The 23994-nt window shown below is 40.1% G+C and overlaps 1 protein-coding gene across 1 annotated transcript; it reads left to right on the top strand.

The window, feature by feature from the left end:
* The first annotated feature begins 3853 nt into the window (after positions 1-3853).
* RBP3 (retinol binding protein 3) lies at positions 3854-19010 on the top strand. The gene is made up of 4 exons (XM_039709224.1): positions 3854-6901; positions 13699-13889; positions 16708-16850; positions 18682-19010. Exons 1-4 carry the CDS (start codon positions 3854-3856, stop codon positions 19008-19010), a joined length of 3711 nt encoding a protein of 1236 aa, XP_039565158.1.
* The last annotated feature ends 4984 nt before the right edge of the window (positions 19011-23994 follow it).

Here is a 23994-nt window from a genome sequence, read left to right as displayed (position 1 = left end):
GGCAACTGGACCTCTCACTGATTCACATATAACCCAGGATAGGAGGGCTTGATAGAGTATTTAATATTCACTATTTGTGATTGGCTAACTCTGCTTGGGGTACTGAACAAACATGTAAATCTATCCAAAAAGTAGGATGTAGAGAATACAGAAAATATAATGCAAACACATAATATACCAATTCTTCAGGGACTGCACATTCAAAAGTATATTTCTGAACTAAGTCAGGTTGCATATTTGAAATGCATTTTCTTGATGACCTCCTGAATCTTCTACTTATCTAGAATATAGTAGTTCATCTGTTCAGTGGAGCTATTCAATGTGAGTTTATCACAGCTGTGCTTCATAAACTGTGATGACTCTCCACCTGCTCCTGGCTGAAATTAGAGATCTCAAAATGGGAACACACTTTTTCTACCCTCACTCAATCTTACATTAAAAGATATAAATCATCTTCTCATTCCCTTTTTTTCTTTTTCTGTAAAAACTTTTCCCTGTAAAACTAGGGGGGAAGGGAAGGGAAGGGAAGGGAAGGGAAGGGAAGGGAAGGGAAGGGAATATTTACAAAAAATCAAAATCTAACACATTTTGGATTAATTTTTTTATTATCACAAATGTAATCATTAAGTAACTCAGAATACTATTTTCATTTTCATAATATGGAAATATTTTAATATTAAAATAATGTGAAAGAAAACCTTCAACTTTAATTTTAATCTGTACAGGTTTGTATGGCATAAAAACTGAATAACCTTGGGACAAAAATCTAACATTACTTCTTTTGGCATGGGAATTAGAAAGGAATCTAAGGGTGTTATTATTAATTCTTTTTATTTCTCAGGGGCCTAGAAAGCCTACTCAGGAACAAGTTTTCCTTTGTACCAAACAGTACAAGAACAGAACAGACAGTCTTAGACCATACCTATGCAATCCAGTCATGCCTGTCACAGACAGCTGTGAAGTAGTACTGACCCAGACTTGTACATCTATAAAAGGCAGTGAAGGTTTGTCTAGAAATACTTATTGAAGTCCTGGAAACATTAAATATTTCATTAACATAGTCCTGTGCTTCAGTTAATAAATTCTGCCTCTCAGTATTTGGAAGCCATCTATCACCTTTAAATTAATTCTTATTCATACACATAATTTTAAAAATGGCTGTATTAAAGGCTTTACTAAAACCAAAAATAGTTTATTCCAACTTTCATGTTTATCCCGTTGGCATCTCTGCCAGTGAAAAAAGGTGTTCTTGCTGCCACCTTCAGATGAGCCTCCTGCTACTGCAGCTTGTCAGTGACCAAATATCTGCATGAGTCTGATGGGGAACGGCGAGGTCAGCTGCTCACGAGAACTGGAAATATTGGAGCAGAATATAGAATGCAAATAATACACAGCAAAACATTTCATCTTGTGCCTATGGAAGATTTTTAGCATGTGATCTGAGTAATGCAGACTCTGCATGCAGACTAGTCTGGAACAGATAAAAAATACTTCTTTTCATAGTATGTGGGAAATTCATACCCACAGGAAGTCAGAAAATGAAATACTTGTGGACAGATTTTAGAGGATCATAAAGTTTTATGAGTTATAAAAGCTAAAACTATGCCTTAGCTATTTAGTTCTGCTCAAAAGTAAAATCAAAATAAGAATTTGGCTTGAGTTATATTATAAATTAGAATAGATGGCAGAGTTACATTTTGGATCTGGTTATTCAGAGTTCAATGAACAGACTTGCATTAAACAACATATTTGACAAAAATTTAAGCTATATGTGCCTCAGAATGAATAAGAATATAGGCATTCTCCAAATCTTAAGGAATTCACACCACACAGAAAGGATTCTTACCTTCTAATACCATCTGTAAAGAATTACCAAGGTAGCAGTGAAAGTTACATGTTGCATTGAATTCAGAAATCCATACTGAATATTCACATTGAATTTCAATATAAATATATTACTGAACAGATCCAGTGTGGAAAAATAGTTTTTTCCACTGTCCTAGCATTTTGAATTTTGCATGTTGAAAAAAATCCTTAATTTTACATTTACATTATGAAGCTGTTTTTTGGGCTATTTTTTTATGTGGCAACAATAAAGTACATGAGAATAAATGTGCATAACTTGAGAAATAAATTGAGCTGTGGGGTTTTGCCTTATCTAATCACAATACCATATATATTTCTCAGTATCTTTGTTTCATAAGAAGATCAGCTACCGTTTCTAGCACTTCTGATATGAAAATCTTTATAGACTGTGATAAAAGGCAAAATAAATGTCAGGAAAATAGAGAAAAGTATTTTTTTGTAATCTTACTGTTATATAACAATCGCAGGCAGGAAAGTGCCGTTTTGTGATTTTTAACATCCATATAAGGCCTCACTGGAGAAGACTATTGTTCATATGTGGAAATACTTCCTTAAATGCTATGGAAAAAATTGTCATGTAAAGAGTTTAGCAGTGATAGATAGACCTCATTTAGGTATGGAAGGCACAGCTGATATCTGGAACACTGAAAATACACAGTTGCTGTTCTGCTGTTGTCTCCTTTATGACTATTGTGTTCATGGCAATTCATCTCTGTCTGTTACATTCTGAGTAAGATGAGGTGACTGTTAGCACCTTGTACATAATATCTGAAACACCCTTTGCACAGTAAGTTGAAAGTTGTGAGTGGCAGGCTTCATTCAGGACACACACATACACCAACAAAGTGCATCCAGACAGGCTTAGACCATCTTTAGACTCTTCCCTCCACATGCATTCATATGTAGCAACGTTTTGACAGGAGTACAAAAACATGCTCTTCCCAGATTTCAGAGTCTATTCTTGTGGCTACCTCCAGCAAAGAGAGTGGCTGGGGTAGCAATTAATTTCAAACTTGAAGCCAGGAATCTGTTCTTGTATATCTTTGGCATGTCATACTGGAGCTCAGAGCGGGTGCAGCCTGCATCCCGCATATTCTGATCCTCTTTCACACTCTTAATACAATAGGGTCTCAAATACATTGTGAGCAGAAGAAAACAACCCCCCCACATTCTATTTTGGTATGTTGAGCCTGAAGTCTATTGGCTGGGAGCTGTCATCAGACATGACCATATGTTACCCAACGGTATTACAAGTAAATCCTAATTGAGTGCAAATTGTGAAGATTAAAGTCATCTCAGATTTAGCTGTATTATGTTGAGGCAAATGTGTTTCAAAGTCCTGTTTAAAATGCTGGCAATTCTCAGTGCAGAAATTAAAAGGCTGTCATTACCTTGGATTTTATGAGCTGTGCTAAATGTCTGGAGTTCCTTGTTTGGAGCCCTTAGTCATAGAATGTATGAACAGTCCTTTGCAGCTCAAACTAAACAACACCAAAGACAATGTATTGTTAACAACTGTTGAAATAATATTAAATATTGATACAACTTAGTCACTGAAGAATCTCCTGGTATAAGCTCTTTGTAAATAATGGTAAAAGGCAGGATCATTGCAGTCCTAACTGTGGTTAAAATCAGTATTGCATTTAAGCTACCCACGTTCAGGATAAGCCAGGACCAGTTTGCAACAGGCAATGCACAACCTTTTGGAAACAATTCACTGCTAGAAAGATATTCCTTGATGACTGAAGTTCATTACTGTTTCATAAGAGGCCTGTGAAGTAGTAAGGAGCTGAACTTCATCTATTGGTGCACTTTGGATGATGCACTACGTTTTAATGAGATTAAAGGTTTAATGCAGATAAAAGATCTGTTCAGTGCACCTGGATTCAACACAAGGATTTCGGTGCGATTCAGAGTCATTGGGGAGCTATGTTCATCTCGATCAATAAGAGCTTCTGACTTCTTTTCTATTCCATACAAAGACAAAATGATCAGGACACATTTCTTGCTGTTTTCAGCACTGATCTTGTGCAGCATACCTGCTGAGGAAATCTTTCAGCCAACTCTAGTGCTGGACATGGCTAAAGTCCTTCTGGACAATTACTGCTATCCTGAAAACCTAGTGGGAATGCAAGAAGCCATTGAACAAGCAATCAAGAGCGGAGAGATCCTGGACATCTCAGATCCAAAAATGCTGGCCAGTGTCTTGACAGCTGGAGTGCAGGGTGCTCTGAATGACCCAAGACTGGTGATCTCCTACGAGCCATTACCACCTGCAGCTCCCAAACAAGAAGCTGAGGGTTCCCCTACCCGTGAGCAACTGCTGAGTCTTATTGAGCATGTGATCATGTATGACAAGCTGGAGGGCAATGTTGGCTACCTGAGGATTGATTATATCATAGGAGAGGAAGTTGTGCAGAAAGTTGGAGCTTTTCTGGTGGACAAGGTCTGGAAGACACTGATAGAGACATCTGCCCTGGTGATAGATCTTCGTCACAGCACTGGGGGTCAGATTTCTGGCCTCCCCTTCATTATCTCGTACTTGCATGAACAAGACAAGAGACTGCATGTTGAGACTGTGTACAATCGTCCTTCCAACACCACCACAGAGATATGGACACTGCCAAAGGTGTTGGGAGAGAGGTACAGCAAAGACAAGGATGTCATTGTTCTGATCAGCCATCAAACAACAGGAGTGGCTGAAGATGTGGCCTACATCCTCAAGCACATGAACAGAGCTATCACTGTTGGAGAGAAGACAGCTGGGGGCTCACTGGACATCCAGAAACTGCGTATTGGTCCTTCCAATTTCTATATGATGGTTCCTGTGTCACGATCTGTGAGCCCCTTGAGTGGGGGTGGACAGAGCTGGGAAGTGAGTGGGGTGATGCCATGTGTGGCTACTGAGGCAGAGGAAGCCTTGCAGAAATCCTTGGATATCCTGGCAGTGCGCAGAGCAGTGCCTGGCACCATTAGCCTCCTCAAAAACACATTAAAGGACAATTACAGCTTAGTGGAGAGAGTGCCTGCTCTACTGCGGCACCTCGCCACCTCTGACTTCTCTTCTGTGCAGTCATCCGAGGACTTGGCCACTAAACTCAACACTGAGTTGCAGGCCTTATCTGATGACCCCCGCCTGACGGTCCGAGTCATGATGCCAGGTGAAGCTGCTGATCCCCCAGCCGACAAGCCAGTTGGAATGGCAGCTGACTTACCTGACAACGAGCAGCTGCTGCATGCCTTGGTGGATACCGTCTTCAAGGTGTCAGTGTTGCCAGGCAATGTTGGCTACATGCGCTTTGATGAATTTGCAGATGCCTCTGTGCTTGTAAAGCTGGGGCCTTACATTGTGCACAAAGTGTGGGAACCCCTTCAAAATACAGAGAACTTGATCATGGACCTACGTTACAACCTTGGAGGCCCTTCCTCTTCTGCTGTGCCTGTGCTACTCTCCTATTTCCAAGACCCCGCTGCTGGTCCTGTCCATCTCTTCACAACTTATGACAGACGCACCAACCGTACCCAGGAGCACAACAGCCAGGCAGAATTGCTGGGCCAGTCCTATGGGGCTAAGCGTGGCATCTACCTGCTCACCAGCCACCACACTGCTACAGCTGCTGAGGAGTTTGCTTACCTCATGCAGTCCCTGGGCCGTGCCACCCTGATCGGTGAGATCACAGCAGGAAGCCTCTCACACACCCGTACCTTCCCTCTGCTGCAGCCCGGGCCGGGAATAACCCGTGGCCTGACTATCACAGTTCCTGTTATCACCTTCATTGACAACCATGGGGAAAGCTGGATGGGTGGAGGAGTTGTTCCTGATGCCATAGTGCTGGCTGAGGATGCACTGGAGAAGGCTGAAGAAGTGTTAGCCTTCCACAAGAACATGGGAGTACTTCTGGAGGGTACCGGGCAGCTCCTAGAGGCTCACTATGCCATCCCAGAAGTGGCTGCCAAGGCCAGTGCTATGCTCAGCACCAAGCGGGCCCAAGGAGGTTATCGATCAGCTATAGACCCTGAGACCTTGGCTTCCCAGCTCACCAGCGACTTGCAGGAGGCCTCTGGAGACCATCGGCTTCACGTCTTCCACAGTCATGTGGAACCAACACCAGAAGAGCAGCTTCCCAATGTGATTCCCAGCCCTGAAGAGCTGAGCTACATCATTGAGGCACTCTTCAAAATTGAGGTATTGCCAGGGAATCTGGGTTACCTTCGCTTTGATATGATGGCTGAGGCAGAAACAGTGAAGGCCATTGGGCCACAGCTATTGCAGATGGTATGGAACAAGCTGGTGGACACGGATGCCATGATTATTGACATGAGGTACAACACAGGTGGCTACTCCACTGCCATCCCCATACTTTGCTCCTACTTCTTTGACCCTGAGCCTCGGAAACACCTCTACACTGTCTTTGATCGTAGTACCTCTCGCAGCACAGAGGTGTGGACTCTCCCCCAGCTCACTGGCAAGAGATATGGCTCTCTCAAGGACATCTACATCCTAACAAGCCATATGAGTGGTTCAGCAGCTGAAGCTTTCACCCGCTCTATGAAGGATCTACACCGGGCCACAGTTGTTGGTGAGCCCACAGTTGGTGGATCCCTCTCGGTGGGCATTTACCGTGTTGGTAACAGTTCCCTGTATGCCTCCATCCCCAGCCAAGTGGTGCTCAGCCCAGTCACTGGAAAAGTATGGAGTGTGTCTGGGGTGGAGCCACACATCACCATCCAGGCCAGTGAAGCCATGGCTGTAGCTCAGCACATTGCCAACCTGCGTGCCCAGGTGCCACAGATACTGCAAACTGTAGCCAAGCTTGTGGCAAATAATTATGCCTTTGTGGACATTGGGACTGTTATAGCATCCAACCTCACAAAGAACATCAGCAAAGACAATTATAACAGGATCAATACAGAGGAAGAACTTGCCGGGAAGGTGACTGCCATCTTACAAGCTCTTTCTGATGATGATCACCTGAAATTACTCTACATCCCTGAACATGCCAAGGACAGCATCCCAGGGATCATGCCAAAACAGGTACAGTTCTCTCATACATAGATATAGAGATGGCAGCTGGAATGGGAGCATTAAGTCAGATACCTTACCTTTTTTCTAGCCCATACCATAAACCCACCCAGATGTACCTGTACCCAGAGGAGAAACCAATGCCTGAGTAGGTTTCGTGGGCTGAGCTGTATCTGACACTTAAGGTAGTAGCTTGTGGAATGAGATGCTATTTCTGGATTCATAGATTTTGGAAACAACCGTCAGGCTGTGAATCTCAATTGCCATGTACCACAAGCAAAAATGCTGGTCTTCAGAGTTAGAGGGAAGATATCTCATTGTTTCTGTGATCCCTCCTCTGTCAATGATGCAGCTTTTTCAGCTGTAATTAATTCAGAAACCCTCTGGATTCAAACCCCGGTTGTAATTTGAGGGAAGTTTAGTTGGACTAGAGTAAATGCATACAACTCACTAAACATGCAGCCATGTGCTCTTTGATGGACTTTTCTATATAAAATTGTAGCAGCTGACATCTATTACACCAGAATAATCAGCAACTCCTTTGGTAGTGGCAGTAGAAAGTTGTTCTAATTGTATCTCAAGCTCAGCATCAGACAGTTTCCCAGTGACCTAGAAATATTTTGGAAGTATCTGGGTGGAAGTTAGGTAACCCCAGGGAGAAATTGATTTTTAATAATCTACTTTCACCCTTGCTGTGTGGTTTGCATAACAGTCTGTGCTTTGTTCTGAGCCTGAGTGTTTATACACTGGTCTGCCTTGGCAATCTTTCTTGTTCATTGTTGTGCTGGAGGGAGCTCCCAGGAGCACTTGTTAAAATTCCATCTTCAAATTAAATAGAGGGTTAGGATAACCTGATCCCTTTCTTGGATGGAGTTAGCTGCTTTCTGGCTACTGCACTAGCATGGCTATCAGAGACGTATTTTCTCCAGGGACTCATAAAATTACTTTTGAAGAGAATGCATTTGCCTTTGCAATGAACCAGAGTAGACCAAGTGTCAGGTAACTATTAAATGTTTCCTGGGGGAGGAAATCCATGGACTTCCATACTCTCAAATTTTTGGCATGCATGATTTAAAGTGGCCGTGACCTTTGTGGTATTATCACAAATATTAAGGTAAAGGACAAAGTCTAAGCATTGCCAGGGATGGATTTTTTTTTTCACGTTTGTTAACCAAGAGATGCTGGCCTCATTCTTGCCTCTAAGATTAAATGGAAATAATTAATTGAAGGAGTTTTCTATTCTAGCACTCTCCCTCCTAATTTGGTTGTGTGAAGTAAACTTCACTCTAAGGATACTTCAATGCTTTTGACTAAGGTCAAAGCAGAGTTCCATGCTCAATTATTAACATACAGTAGCAACACATCATAACTTCTCCTCATTCTACAGAATGGAAAAATCTTGCAAATTAGTCACTGTGTTCACTGAAGGTTGTTAATGAATACTGTTGATGGTTTTTACTTGTTTAGATCTTACTTTATTCAGACCATAAACGTCAAGAACATGACATAGGGGACAAGTATCTTATTTGTCACATGACATAAAATTCTGATCCTGATAAAGCTAGTGAAGAAATGCCATTATGCTATTCAATGTCTCTGTTTTACCATAGTTCTTTGTCAAGCAAAATGATTGGAAGAGGTCAGGGACACATCCATAAGAAGGAAATCATACCAGTGTGGATGAAAATTAGGACAAATGTGAGATTTCTCCAAGGTAAAATAATGTATAAAGAGCAGAGAATGACATATCTTATGAGACTAAAATGGTTTCCAGAGGCAGAAGCATTCCCTCATACTGCTGGAGGAAATCGGGAGTCAGACAAGAGAGCATTAAGATGTTAATGAAGACACTGAAGTCATTAAAGGAATTTTCCTTGAGATGGAGGTAAATTTTCCTTGAAGTGGAGGTAAAAGAAAATTCACCCATTCCACAGAGCCCTATGCAGCAAGAGTACCTTCATCTCCTGTTTTGTTTTTGCAGCCATAAGAGGGATGCTTTCTGTGGAAGATTTCAGTATATCCCAGAGAGCAAATACCTTTAGAGTACAGTGAAGCATTTATGATGGCACTACCTGTGTTTGTAAATTTAAAAAAAATAAAATAAAATTCAGCAGCCAGATACATGGACATAGTGGCTCTCTTGATCTATAACACATTATTCCTTAAAAACTAAGAGCTAGTTCTTCTCTTGTGCTACCTATCTTCCAAGCTACCCTCTCCCTTGACAGTAGAATTTTACTGTTAATGACCTTGATGGTGAAGCAGATCCAACACAATTAACTGAAAGTGATGATGAATAACTACAGGAAGGATGGGATGGGACATAGGAGACAGACAAGTGAAATGCATGCAGACCTTTGCATCTGCTGCACTAGAATAGCTGCTGAAGCATAGTACAGAGGAGTGAAGATGTCTCCTCTAAGCAGCAGCAAGGTCACTGCTAGTCAGAGCTGTCAGCTGCATAAATGCCACTTTGCAAAGTCAGATTTTCTTGAGGCAAATTTTCTGTATATTTTTTGTGATCCAGAAAATAATGTTTTGCTTATAAGGCAGAGCTCTGTAAATGTACTGACCTGCAGTTTAATAATCCCTGCTTCTTCTTCTTCTTCTGTCTCTCTCTCCCTTTATAGTCAAACTCTCCTCTACAAACTGAAACATTTGTGTTTGTGACTGTCTACCTATGGAAGAACTGCTGCCTGATTTTGGCATGAGGGTTATGTCCATTTTAAGTGATGAGGAGTCTCCATGAGTAATTATTTTGGCCCCTTCTCAATGACCAAATACTTGTAGTGCAGTCTTTACACCTAAGATAATTTTTGTAATGACAGATTAGATAAGCAGCTGAAAATTACGATCAGAATAAAAGGCAAAAACTAATCCTTTGTAAAAAGAGATTTTTCTTGCATTTCAAGTCCTTCTATTTCCAGATTAATAATATATATATATATATATAGGAGAGTATTGTACTTGCTGAAGAGGGCAACAGTCAGAGATATTTCACGAGAAAGAAGTAGTTTGCTCAATATCCCTTCATTAATGAATGGAATCAAAATGGTCCGCCTCCAAGTGTCAAGATAAATAATCAGATTCCTACATTGTTGCTAACAAGTGGAAAAATAATTGCTGTAGGCCTATATGATATTGATTTATATCAACATAACCACAGTAAAATCAGTGGTACTATGCAAGTTTATGCAAGAGAAAAATGTCTCATGTTTAACTCCCCTTGGTTCTTCACCTTTTGCAATCTTTGCTTGCTTGTTTCTAGGGTTATAGTAGTTCACTGCACAATTCTGGGAGAAAAGTAGCTGTTTAGGGGGAGTCCTATAAAAATGTAAATGGGTTCTTCAGAGTTCAGAACCTGAGCACAAGTCAATAGGGTCAAGCTGTTGCAGTAAATACCCATCATCATCAAACTGGAATGGATAAGGAAGACTATAATCAGGAAGACATGAAATATTCTGCTACATTTAGCTCTAAAGAAAATTCATCTAGAGTATAACATGCAAAGTTTTGGGCGATGGTTTTCTGGAAAGATGTGGCTCAAGTATGGAGACAGCAGAAAAGAGAGACAGGAGTAAAGAAAATACCAAATAAAAGTAGCCTTCCAAAAGTTTAAAATATTTGAGTTGTTTATTCCAGAGAGAAGAAAACTGAGAGGAGACGTGAAAACAGTCTACAGATACGTAAGAGACTGTTTCAAATATGAAAAGAATAATCTCTTCCCTTGTCCATAGTAAATAGGCCAAGAAGCAATGCATTTAAACAGTACAAAGTAGTGAACTTCGACTGTTTACACTAGATCTTAAAAACATCTTTCTAATAGTAAGGCTGGTGACGTACTAGGGTGGATTGCCTGGAAATCAGCCAGTAAAATGTGTGTTGTTAAGAGCAAGTGAGAACGAGCTGTCAGGGCTATAGCTGATTCTGCTCAGTCCTTGAGCTGGGGACCTGATGAACAGTTCCATTCCAGCCTGTGAGGGTACACGAGGAGCCCAAATGTTCTCAGAAAAGTGCAACCCTGACACTCAGCCCTCAAGATCTCATGGCTCTTAAGCTAATCTCAGGGTTTGCAGTGGTATTGCAAGGGTGTTTGCTGATAATATTTTAACAGCCAGCAGTTGACAGTACTAGCATCCTTAATGGAAATCAGAGTTATCTTACAGTGGTCAGCACAAAAATAGCTATGAAAAAACAGGTTCCATTTAAATAGAGAAAAAAGAGAGAGATGAAAAGAGAGAAAAGAGGGAAGAAAGGCGTGTTCAGAAAAGTGGTTTGCCCATGGCCGGGGTTTATGTCAGAATCAGGGATCAAACTCTATGCACAAGTCCTAGGGCAGCATTCTAAGGTCCTATTTTGTGTGACATCATGTGTTTTACTTACACCACTCACCTGTGAAAGGAGTCTGCAGAATAGAACTGCAGACCCCTACATAGTTAATGAAAAAACATTTTTCCTTGGCTTAAAGTGGAGTTAGCTTGGAGGTCCTTTAGTGTAGCCACATTGCTTATAGTGTGCACCTGAGGATTTATATTTAACAACAACTCATTTGTATGTAAACACTGTCTGAATGAGCAGCAGATCTTAATTTCAGCTGCATCCTGTCCCAGCTTGTCCTTGGCCAACAAACAGAGCCTTGCCTTCCAAAGGAGAGTGTGTGGTTCCTTTCTGAAGCTTGACTTAGGTACCCACAGCATGTGGCCCATGTGCCAGTGTCATGAACCTGCAGTTTTGCAGGGCAGTAACTCTCTAATATCGGTCACTGGCTCCTCACCTCTTTTGCTGAATGGTTTATACACTTTCCCTGGCACCCCAAAATTACATTCTGAGTGCTTTTCATCTGATTTCCAATCTTAGAACTTTTAAAATAGATACATTTTCATACCTTTTCTTGCAGCCATGAAGAACTTTCATTTAGATCCTTGCACAGTTATTTCACCCCATGAGTCCTGGGGTGAGCAACCTTCCCACCTTGAAATTTATAATGAATTTTCAATATTTATCAAAACTGAAGTCCTCATGGAACAAAAGTGTGATGTATCACAGTAAAAGAACAAGTCAAGAAAAAATTTATCATTCAGTTATTACTCTTAATATTATATTACTCTTATTACTCATACTTAGGTTTATGGGTATAGTTATCACTGGAGATAGAGAAAAGACATTTGTGTGTTCATTTAAAATATAATTATAAGTGGATGAGATTAACAGATCAGTTTTATTTGTAGATGTTACTAATGAGTGATGTTTTTATTTTCCTCCTGGGGGGGACCAGTATCTCTGAACTAGACATAATTTCTGCCAGAACAATCAATGCATGCTGGATATATTTTCCAAAACTGTCATTAGTTAATCAAAGTACAGTGGGCAGATCAAGTACTATTGCTGTCACTGGAAAGTGGATTGAAAATGACGAACTCAGCAGTGTTGGATTGATGTGTTTACAGTCCAGATACAATGGTTATTTTCACAAGCTATTGTGATAAAGAAAATACAGAAGAGAGTTTGCTCTTATCAGGTGAACAGCTACATCAGGTCAATAAAAAACCCAACAGGGCTTTTAAATTCATGATTGAAATTTTGATAATTTTGGCATACATCAGGGACTGAATGATGAAGTATCACGTGGTAGGTAATCTTCCCCCTAGGTAATCTCAAGCTGTGTCTAACACATTCACACACCTTGGAAAAAACTCTTTCTGCTGTGGCAGACCTTCTTCTGGCAGGAGCACAGCTCCAGGCCAGAGCGCCATATAGAGGTCAGGAGATTACTTGACTTCTCTGTAGTTGCAGAAAGCCCAAGTGCCTGCCCAATTCTGTGGCATGTTGTAGACTGGGAGAGCACCTCTAGCACATGGCTCATGCTGACTGCTCGTTCTTTTGAGTGTAAAAGCATGAGTTGTCTGGGGATGAGCTATGGCAGAGGGCAGATGATTGAAAAGAAGGTATAGCACAATTTTCACAGCAACCCTGAGGACAAAAGACCAAATGGCTGAAGGTCATATAAGTTGTATGCATTCTAAATTCTTATCTCGAGCTGAAGGAGACTATTCCATTTCCAGATACTGTGTACAAAATAAAAGTTTAGCAACAGGAGCTGGCTATGTCTCAGTGCATACAGTGGTTAAGAGGAGAACTTTATTATTTGTCTGCATGTTGCTACTAAAAAATGTGCTGCTTAATAATGTAAGCTAAGCAAAATTAAATAAATCGCAACCTAACACGTGAGGCTCCAGGCACATGGCCACCACATAAGAGATTTAGCATATCTACTTCATGAGTATCCTAGCACATGCCCAACACATCAGGCTCCTCACAGGGTCATTAAGAGGGGCTGGAGACACTGGCACCTGCAGCCAGCAGCTGTTTGTGCAGTGAGGCCAACCAAGAGATTGTGAAAGTCCCAGGTGCATTTTTTAGAAACAACTCCTAAAGGCACCATGTGGGCTTGGGTGGCAGGCCTGGGATCTGTGCTGCAGGCTGGGACAGCTCTTGTAGCCTCTTTGCTTCAAGGAAATTCTTGTATTTTTGGAAAACAAACTGAGCTCTGGGAAATAGGTACCTGATCTGAATTCTGGGTTATTGATGTATCTTATACTGCGCAAAAATTCATCAGGCAATGCTAATCTATGTTTTGCGTGCAAAAATATTGTAAAATTTATATTACAAAATATTGTAAAATTTATTATGTTTTTCGAACTTGGTCACATTCCTCACACATATCCCACCTGGATTAAACATGACCCACATAATTTTGTGTCAAGCTAGTGCCAGCAAATGATTTGTTTTGTTTTTCCATTCTCTTTCAGATCCCTCCGCCAGAAGTATTTGAAGATTTGATTAAATTTTCATTCCACACAAATGTATTTGAGAACAACATTGGCTATCTGAGATTTGATATGTTTGGAGACAGTGAACTCCTAGCCCAGGTGTCCGACCTAATGATAGAGCATGTTTGGAAGAAGATTGTTCACACAGATGCATTAATCATAGACATGAGGTAAACCTTTGCATGGCAAATAACCAAAGCTCTTTCAAAGCAGCATTTTATTTGTGACAGTGAATTAGCTTTACATGGTTTGCTGTCCTGTTTACAGGCAAACATTGCTAGGATTAAATGAGAAAAGGAAAACAGCCAGGGAAAATAATAACAGTCTGGAAGTATATCTCAAGATAAATTGTATTATCACTTGAGATGTTTAGAATTAAATAGGCAAATTTAGGGAATAGTTTGCAGAATGCAATTCTGGACATTACATGTATTTTATTTCTCTAATTTCTTTCTAATCTAACTCTCCATGTGCCACATATATATATAAATAAATCTTTTACTCCATGTAGTGGCCAAGCGATTCAACAGTCAAAAAGACAGACCATGTTTAAGGCTGTGTTACAACATTTAATTTGCCATATCTGCAGTGCTAAATAATTCTGGGCAATCAGGTCTGTCCAGAACAGGCCCTGTGCACAGAGGAATTTAGAGGTCCTGTAGCACCCCTGGGCCCTGCTGCACCAAGCTGCAGCATCGTACACCTGCTCCCTGCTTAGAATTCTGCTGGGCACTCCAGTGTGTCAACAGTGCTCCAAATCATAAGAGCCATAAGATATCATCCATTTGTCACCAGCTATCAAAGCAGATTAATGTAAAAATTAACATTTCCTACACAATATTTAGGGAAGTCATTCCCTTGTTGTGGTCCAGAGCTAAGGTGTGTGAGCCCAGAACATTACAAATATAAAGCAAAGTAGGACTTTGTAAGAATTTGGTTTTTATCTTAGAACCACTTGCATCTATTGTTATCACAGGGCTCTTAATATTTGGTAATCTTCTTAATATTCTTGTGCTATTTTCAGCACAGGGTGGAAAAACTGACCACAGTGATGAGAGCAGAGATAGAGATCTCACTGTGTGAGCACAGAAGAGGCAAGGCAGTGACCAACATAACACACCCATGATTGATTTTGAATTCAGCAAAAGCATCACCAGCCTCCAGTAGACTTGAGATAGGATTGGGACTTTTCTCTTTCTTGCCCCAGTTTTCTCCCAAACTAAAAAATTTCAGGGCTGGGGGCACTGAAACAGCAAAGATGAAATCACATCTCAGGTACCAAATAGTATCATTATATCTCTTTTCATGTGTTGTTTGGTTTTGGTTTATTCTTTTTATATTTAATGTATATTCAGTCCTTTGAGTGCACATAAAAGACCCAGTCTCTGAAGGCGTATAAAAGAGAGCCCCAAATAAACCTTCTGAAATTCTCTATTAGCCAATCTCATAGTTTTAAGACTGATGATTTAAATTTTGCATGGGATTAACTGTAATCAATAATGTTTCTCATATTACAAGTTGTCCTCCCTGAAACAGCTGGGTCACTCATGAACTTCATATTTGGATAATTTCAATTTTGCATGGGATTAACCATAATGCATAATGTCTCTCACCTTAATAGTTCCTCTTCATAGAACAGCTGTGCCAGTCATGAACTTCATAATTTTAACTCACAGCATCGATAGGAGACACTGATAAACTAAAAGGCCTTCTTAGGGTCACACAAGACATCTGTAAGAAGGAGTACCAGCATCCAAGAGTTAAGTTAAAACTCTGTCAGCTGCTCAGTCATTATTACTGACTAATAAATACAATAATAAACTGACACTGCAGTTTCACTGTCTGCAAGAGCATCCCGGGAAGAGCATTCCAGCTTTGCCCTGCCTGCCACCACCCTCAGGCCTGGTGGCACCTGTGTGACAGGGGCTCTGCTGGCTGGGCTGGCTGGGCTGGGCAGTGGCAGCAGCACCCCCTGGCAGCACTGCACCGCCAGGGACACGAGGGAGATGGCTGTTTGACTTCCAGCCAGTCACACTGTCCGTCAGACACCTCCCAAATGCTGAGGAATACAGACTTCACTCTTCGGGACAGAGGCCTCCTGCATTGTCAGATCCTTTTCTGGAGGTGAACAACCTTAGCCATAGAATGAACTGAATAAACTCATTTTCCAGAAGGTTTTTGCTGAATGCCTGTGCTGGGTATTCCTAAAATCACCTACAGGAATGTACTGAATCCACACTATCAGTAAGTAAAGTACAAACACTTCTAGAGCTGTATGTGCTCTAGTATTAGTGAAAAGTGACAAGCAAAAATATTTTGGTAGTTAATTGTGTATATTCATAGCACAGCTCTTCTGTGCTATGTTTTCCAAAGACAGGCTATTCAGTAAAATTAATCTTCAGAGACTGCTATGGAATTAAACTGCAACCAAAGTTTTCAATTATGAGTATGCTAAATGAAGTAACAAACACAATCTTTAGGCACAAAAACATGACCTCATTAAAACCACTAAGTTTTCTCATTTTGTGTAGCAAAAAATAAGAACACAACAGTTCTACAAACATATCTTGCTTTAATTGGAATCTACTTTTATGCATTAGGGTTTAGGTATTCACTCCTTGCTGCCTGTGTCAAGAACAGCATGGGTTACTCAGAGAAGAATAACAAGAATCTGATTTTTCTCTGCAGATCCAGAGTCTTTGCTTACTTTCTGATTTTTTCTAGGTAACATCAAGAAAAAAAAAGAGACTTAAGTTTTATGTTTGCTTTGGAGGTTAGTTGTGGGCAATAACACTCCAACACTCTTAAACAGGACTTGGTTTATCTGATAGGCATGCAAATGCAGATAGGGGAGAATGAATATAAATATATCAAAATGTAGCTATAAGCCTTTTCAGGGCTGATATTAAAGAGCAATACTTGGAAGGGAGATTTACTGGCTGACACAAATTTTCACTTGTTTCCTTAATATTTTTAATTTTTTACAAGGTACAATATTGGAGGCTCCACTGCACCCATAGCAATCCTGTGCTCATATTTCTTTGATGAAGGACACCCAACTCTCTTGGACAAAGTTTATGACAGACCCAGTGACTCAGTAAAGGAGATATGGACCCATCCACAGCTCAAAGGTAAATGACAATTTCTTTTCAGTGTAGCTTTTCATTTCAGATGTCTCTTGTCATTTTAAAGTGAGCCATTAAATCCTATAATTCAGTTGGTGAAAGCACCTGCCACGATCAGCTCAAGCTGTGTAGAGAACGTAGAAACAAAAAATGTGCATTTCAGCCATGTCACTCAATGCCATCTACAAATAAACAGTTTATCACTCCTATAAATGGAGTATGTAGGGTACATAGGTCTGTAAATTGGTCCCCAGAAGTTTAGCCAAATACTGTGTACAGCAGCTGTAACTTGTTACTTTAAAAGCTGCCAAAATTAAAAATGAATCCAGTGTTGCCTGGACCTCTAGTAAGGTCTCTTCAACAGTTCCATACAGTTTTATTCGTTGTTCCCTACTACCCACCTGTGTCATCCTCTACATCAGTAGATGAAAACATCATAATACTCCAGTTTGTCCAGACAAGAGGAAGAAAAACACTCAATTTTGTACATCTGGGTGAGTTTGAAGCATTTGGCAATGAGTCACACACACCCTGCCCCAGTTTGTGGAAGCTGAAAGGATGCTGCAGCATGCAGTAACAGAGCCCTTCAGCCTTCATAGACTGCAGTTAGAGTGCTAAGAAGCCTTAAACATGGGGTTTAATTATTTTCCTCTCTTAAGCTAAGACAGTAGCAAAAAAACTTAATGGTTTCTGCAGTTGTTGGCCTGGATCATGCTGAAATGGTTAAATTTTGTCCCACTCTGCAGGGTCCATCTATTTTCCCAGGCAGTCAGAGGTGGGTTGTGCTTAGGGATATGATTTCTATGGACACACTCCAGTTCCTATCAAAGAGAACAGGCAGACTCATATTAACTTCAAAGGACCTGGATCTGGCCCTGTATTATATATATCTACTGTGAAAAGAGTATTTTAATGGTTATTATGTTTATAGTGAAATGAGAAGACAAAAGATGGTGTGAAAATTAATTACCATGCTACTGGGCCCCTCTCTTAGAATTTAGCATGAGAATTATATGTCATACTATTGCTTACACAAAAATTGACATTTTTAGAGCAGTTTACTTTTCAAGCTATCAAGTCCTAGTTATTATCCACTGGTCACTTTTTCAAAGAAACTAAACTATCAAAAAGTATCTAGCATGTTCAGATATAGTGAAAATCACGTTCAAAGCCCGTCCTATTCCTGTCAGCTGTTTTATGTAAGAAAATGAGATACTTCCTCACATCCTAATAATAAAGGGGTATTTGTTGAAAGGTTTGGGACAAAGGCCATGTATAGGATCCATTTACAAACTATAAAAAAGCTGTGGGAAACCACTATAACTGTAATTTCATAAAATAATGCCTGCACAGTTGCAGGCCAAGCTCTATGACAGTCATGTTCCTAGAGCAGGGATGAGGGTGAAACTGAAAATGCTTCTGGCGAGTTTTGACTACTTCTGCTGCAATAGTGAAAAATGTCTTTTTTTTCTCACCTGTCTATTCCACTACTCTGATGAGATCTGAAGTTCCTGGAAAAGTCAAAGCCACAGAAGAGCTTACAGTAGTAATCATGAGCTGGGTTCTCTCCTCGTGGAGCTCATAACCAGAAGCTGATGGCACAAGAGCACCACACAGGGAGACAGCCTTTTTTTACAGCTGGGCTGTACCTTTATAATCTGGGCTAGTGTTGAAAGTCCTTTAATAATATCATAGGCACAAAGTAAATTTCCAAACTTCTTGGGTTGTTAATAGCAGGTAGGGAGCAAAGCCTCTGTCTTGTCTTCTCTTTTCTCTATTATACAAATAAATCTCTGAAAATTGATTCATTTCTGATGGGTTTTTTCTTACCTTACAGGGGAGAGGTATGGCTCTCAGAAGGGGCTGGTAATCCTTACCAGTGCTGTGACAGCTGGGGCTGCTGAAGAGTTTGTGTACATAATGAAGAGACTGAGCAGAGCTCTCATCATTGGGGAGCAGACCAGTGGTGGCTGCCATTCCCCACAGACCTATCAGGTAGATGAAACCAACTTCTACATGGTCATCCCCACCTCCAGATCAGTCATCTCTGCAGACAACACCTCTTGGGAAGGGAAAGGAGTCCCTCCTCACATAGAAACACCAGCTGAAACAGCACTCATCAAAGCAAAGGAGATGCTCAGTGCTCACCTACACAGCTCTAGATAGCCCAGTGGAGGAACACATCCCTGGTTCTTATGAAAAGAAAGTTAGCTACCCAAATGTAAACCCTAGAAAGAAGTGGGAGCTTCATTTCAATCTCTATGGTCAGTGATTGGGTCCCTGTACATAGCTCAAAGTGACTCCTTTCCAACATACTGGCATTTTTCCCCATTCTGTGGAACCCAGCTCTTTCTGTGCGTGGTTGAAATACTTCAATAATTCACTGGAGTTTCTGGATTCTTCTCCTGTAATCAAACATAAATGTTCAGTGTGTAAGTTTTTTGAAGTGTAGCTACCAATCATAGATCTCCTTTTGTCCCATAGAAAATCCCAGTTGTCAGTATTGAAAGTATGTGAGGAACTTTACAGACATAAAAGGCTCTTCTTCTTTGGAAATAGTGTACATTCCTATTTATGCATCTTTAAAAATTAGCAGTAGTTGGAAGAGTCTGTTTTCCAAACTGCAAGAACCATATTAAGTCTCTTCTCCATTTCATCATTAAATGTACCAAAAATAACCATTCCCAGTCTGTCAGGGGTGCTGAGACCCTTCGTATTGGAAAGGAACATGTCTGCTCCTCTCAGTGTCTGTCAGAGCGGAGGATGAGCAGGACAAAGGCAGTACATTGACTCTTCTACCCAGAGCCCAGATCAACTGACTCAAGGAAAAGAATCATACTTTTTTTACTTAAGGCCAAAATTATTTTGCTCTGTCCTGATCCAAAGACAAAACACACAAAAAAAAGCTTAAAAATATCCTTTGAACCCTGCTATCAAGCTACATATGAAGCGGTAGTGTATAACTCACAGAGATATTGACATGAGCTTAATGCACAACATACCTTGTCTTTCCTACAATTCTTAGTTAAACATATATCTTTGTAATTATTTAGAACTATGTGTAACTTTAATCGAGATCTCAGATTTTCTCATCTCTACAAAATGCCAGCTGTAAGATAATTAAATTAGGGAAATGGTCCCCCAAAATTCAGTTAGAGTCTACAGCAGTTACACATTGGTGTTCATTTGCTCATTTGTAAGTTCCTGCCATTTTTTTTAATAAATTGTGTTAAACTTTGAGTTTTTAGAGGAAGAAAATTATAAGAACTAAATAGATTTTCCATCTTTTTTTATTATTTGTCTTATCAACTACATTCAGTGTGATCACTAACATGAACTCTTTTGAGACGTTTTCATGTTGTGATTTTTATGAGCTAGCTTGTTAAACTTTTCAGTGTTATGGGAAATACTTTAATTAATTAAATCCCGTACAGAATTTCATGTAAAGTGACATATGTATGAAGAATATTAAATACTCTCAATGTGTAAAAATAAAAATGGAGTCGTCAGTGAATGAGTAAACAACACTAATGTATGTCTTCTAATGTCTTTAAGCCTCTTTAATATCTCAATGATCCAGATAAACTGCTTTGTTTCCCTAAAAACAATCAGTTGTGCTGTCATGTACAAACAATGTTAATTGTTAAGCCCAATATTTAGATACTTTAGCCAACCATTCAAGGACAAAAAAGCTATACCATATGGGCACAAATAGCAAAAAAATTCTTCTCAGAGTAATATGGGAAATACATATGTGTAATAAATACGTCTAGAAATTGGAATCCAGTTGGAAAAACAAACAATGAAGATGCAATTGCTGGTGAGTCCATTTTAAATCAATGATGCTGTTAATTCACTAAAGTGACCGATTTCAGTGAAAAGCTATTGTGCAACCTTGAGAAATTTCATTACTTGACAAAATATTATTTCCTATTTCATAGTACTGGCTAATTAATATTGAAACTGCCAGGCTTAACAAAGGCCAGTGTGTTAAAAGCAATTTTTTCTGTCTTCACAAACTGCTGTGTCACAGTTATGTTCATCTCAATGAGTTTAGACCTCACAGAACTGCAGTCAGTAATTGTGTAGAAAATTACACTGCATTGAACAGTCTGAAAATCACAAAAGTACAAATGCAAATTAGTTACGCAAAGTCCATGGTTTGTGGTTTAAATGAGAAAGTTAGAAGGTTTTTAGGGAGGGGCAAGCAATTTCAGAAGTTCTCTTCCAGAACACAACAGGAAACATGATGAAACTGCCACTCTTCTTTCATCTGGTTCCAGAGCTGACATGTACATTCTGCAGTTTATAGCACCATTTTCTTATCATCCCACCTAAAATAATTTACCACATTTTAATCCTAATCATGTTCCTTTTAAAGGCAGGAAGAAAGGGGTTATCCTACCAGACTACCTAGCAGTATCATCTTTCTCCTGCCAGCATTCATAGAACTCTAACCAAGAAACGACAGCCAGCTTTTATTTCTTTTGTGCTGCCTTAGTCCATTGATTTCCAAACTGTGCCCTGTGGGCATCATCATCCAGATGAGATTCTCACCTCAGATGCATCTGCAGAGGGCTTTGACCTCCGACCTTGGCAAACTATATACTGAGGGGATGCCTGGTCAGGCCACAGTGGGAACTGGGAGCCAGTATGCTCATAGAGCTACCCTATATTTGGTCAAGTTTTTGGCTCTTGTTCTCAGTTGGTTCAGGACTTTTTTCAAATAAGGTCATGTTCCAAGTTCGCGTTCATGACTGGACCTTTGCCCCTACACCTGGCTGCATTTGCCCTGCCCATGAGTCTTTTGTCCTAGTCTCTGTAACCTGTGGTCTCCATGTTTGTTATTTTCATTATTAAAGTTTTTTTCATTTTCCAGGCTAGACCATTGCTCCCATTCCTTATTTTGCCAGTTCCCTCCAGCCAAGCTGAGCAAGGGGATCAGAGCGAGCTCTAAGCTGTGATAGTGCCCTGTAGATCAGGGAAGGGTATAGACTGCCTTGATTAGTGAAAAAATATCTCACAAAAACCATAAAAATACATAATTCTCACAAGCACATCTGAATGTCATTTTGATGGAAAAACACATCTTCATCAGAAAAAATTCAGGGATCAATGATCAGTGAGTGAACAAATATCGCAATCTGGCATTTCCTATCAGTAAACTCATTATCCATTGCAGAAACACAGCCTGCACAGCTAAGCTTGATAGCACTGTGTTGTGTCCTTTTTCACTGATCCAGAAACACATGTCATGAGAAACAGTTGTTTGATCAAAATGGACAGTTAGTTGCTAGCGAAGACAGGAAAAGAACCAGTCAGCTCACTGAAATTGTCTCCTCTTTGTTTAAAAAAAATAAATATTTTTCCCCCTTCCCTAGAATTTCTACTTGAATAAAAGACAGAGATCCCTGCTGTAAAATCACAGTATTCCACAGGGACAGAAGGCAGTCCTTCATTTCTTCCCAAACACCCTGTTCTAGTGGAGTGCTTTCCTTCCAGCAGGATTTCATCTGCACCAATTTAAATTTTCAGACTTCTAGACTTAAGAAGAAATAAGCTTCCAGCATGACTCAATTATAGGAAGTTTGTTTTTCTTTGTCTCGTTAGGCTTCCTTCTGCCCGTTCAATATTTGGTTCACTCAGCTTTAATATGAGTATTTCCATTTAAAGAAATGAAATCTCCAAAAATTTTGGATAAGCCCCCTGGTTTATGTAACCCAGTTTAGATGAGACACTCAGTTAAATCTGAGAACATAAAAGACTTTCACTGTGCCTGCACAAAGAGCTGGTTTTATATACAGGGAATCAAGTTCTGGTTCTGTTGGTGTCTGTGTGGTTTTGCACTGATACCAGCACAGATGCAGCAGGCAGCAAGATGTCACATTGTTTGGCTGTATGATTTGCTATGTGTCTAAATAAATCTTAGTTCACAAACCCCTTTACCTCAGAATAAGAAGCAATTTGTTCATGCAATCTTTATGCTGATGGCCACCTACAAAAGAACAAGGACAGCATTGCACACACTGCCTGCAGTGTGATTTCCATGTTGCAAGAGGGAAATCCTCAATCTTTACAGACCAGGACTACAATGCACTCCCCCTGAGCTGGAGGAGGTGAGGAAAGTACCAGAAATCAAGATTATTAAAAACCTCTCCTCATTTTTGCATTTTGAACCAGCCACATCTCCTCATAACTCTCTCTCTGTGCACAGAAGGCATTCCTACATTGCTTGGTATCACAGTATACAAACTTCTGTGGCTGAGATATGCCCACAAGGAAACTGGGTAAGAGTTCTTACCTCTTTTTTTTTCCCAAAGAAAACAACTCCATGACATAAAGGGAAGCTATTTCGTTTCTCCCTGTAACCTTGCTGCCTGCTTAAGCCTCATAGCATAAGCAAAGTGAAGAAATTTTATCACTGGTGAGAACTCTCAGGTTGTAAGTCTAACACAGTATTTGAAGAGTTTTGAGACTCGGCATCTGTTTTTCAGTGGTTGATTTTTTTACACTTTTTCCAACACAAAATCAGTGAAACCATGTAACCAGTAGGATTTGGTACTGTTTCGTTCTGATCTAAATTACACACCAGGTGTAGTGCACTGGAAAAACAGGCATTTGGAGCAGGGTAATGTTGAAGTGATGTGCCAAAATAATACTGGGGAGCATTATACAGCTAGTCCTGTCTTTTCCAGAAGAAATCTGAAGCTAGGTTTCTAATCATAAAACTGTTAAGAAAACATGGCATCTTTCAGTAAGTACAGAAAAGAACATTTTGCAGTAATGGTACCAAAAAATCTTTAGTCTTATTTATACTGGGCCAGGCTGATCTTAAAGTAATTAATATAAATCAGGAGTAGCAACATGGAATTATTCTGGATTTTCACTGGAATAAATGAGATCACAATCTGGCCTAAACTACTAATGGGAAATATAACCCTGACCACATATGAATGCAGTTACACCACAAAGTCCTTCATTACACTTTATGGACACTGACTTCACAGTAAACTGGCTGGCACCCAGGTGGAGTGAAATTTGGCCCATTAAACTTTGCCATAAATATATTCCTTACACAGCAAATGTTATTGGACACAAAATAGAGATGGAAAGATTACAAGAAAACCACACCATCCCCTACTCAATGCAA

Source organism: Passer montanus, unplaced genomic scaffold, assembly GCF_014805655.1.
Source record: "Passer montanus isolate IOZ18808 unplaced genomic scaffold, ASM1480565v1 scaffold21, whole genome shotgun sequence".
NCBI lineage: Eukaryota > Metazoa > Chordata > Aves > Passeriformes > Passeridae > Passer > Passer montanus.
The sequence above is the reverse complement of the archived record's forward strand: the minus strand, read 5'-3'. Positions and strand labels throughout refer to the sequence as shown.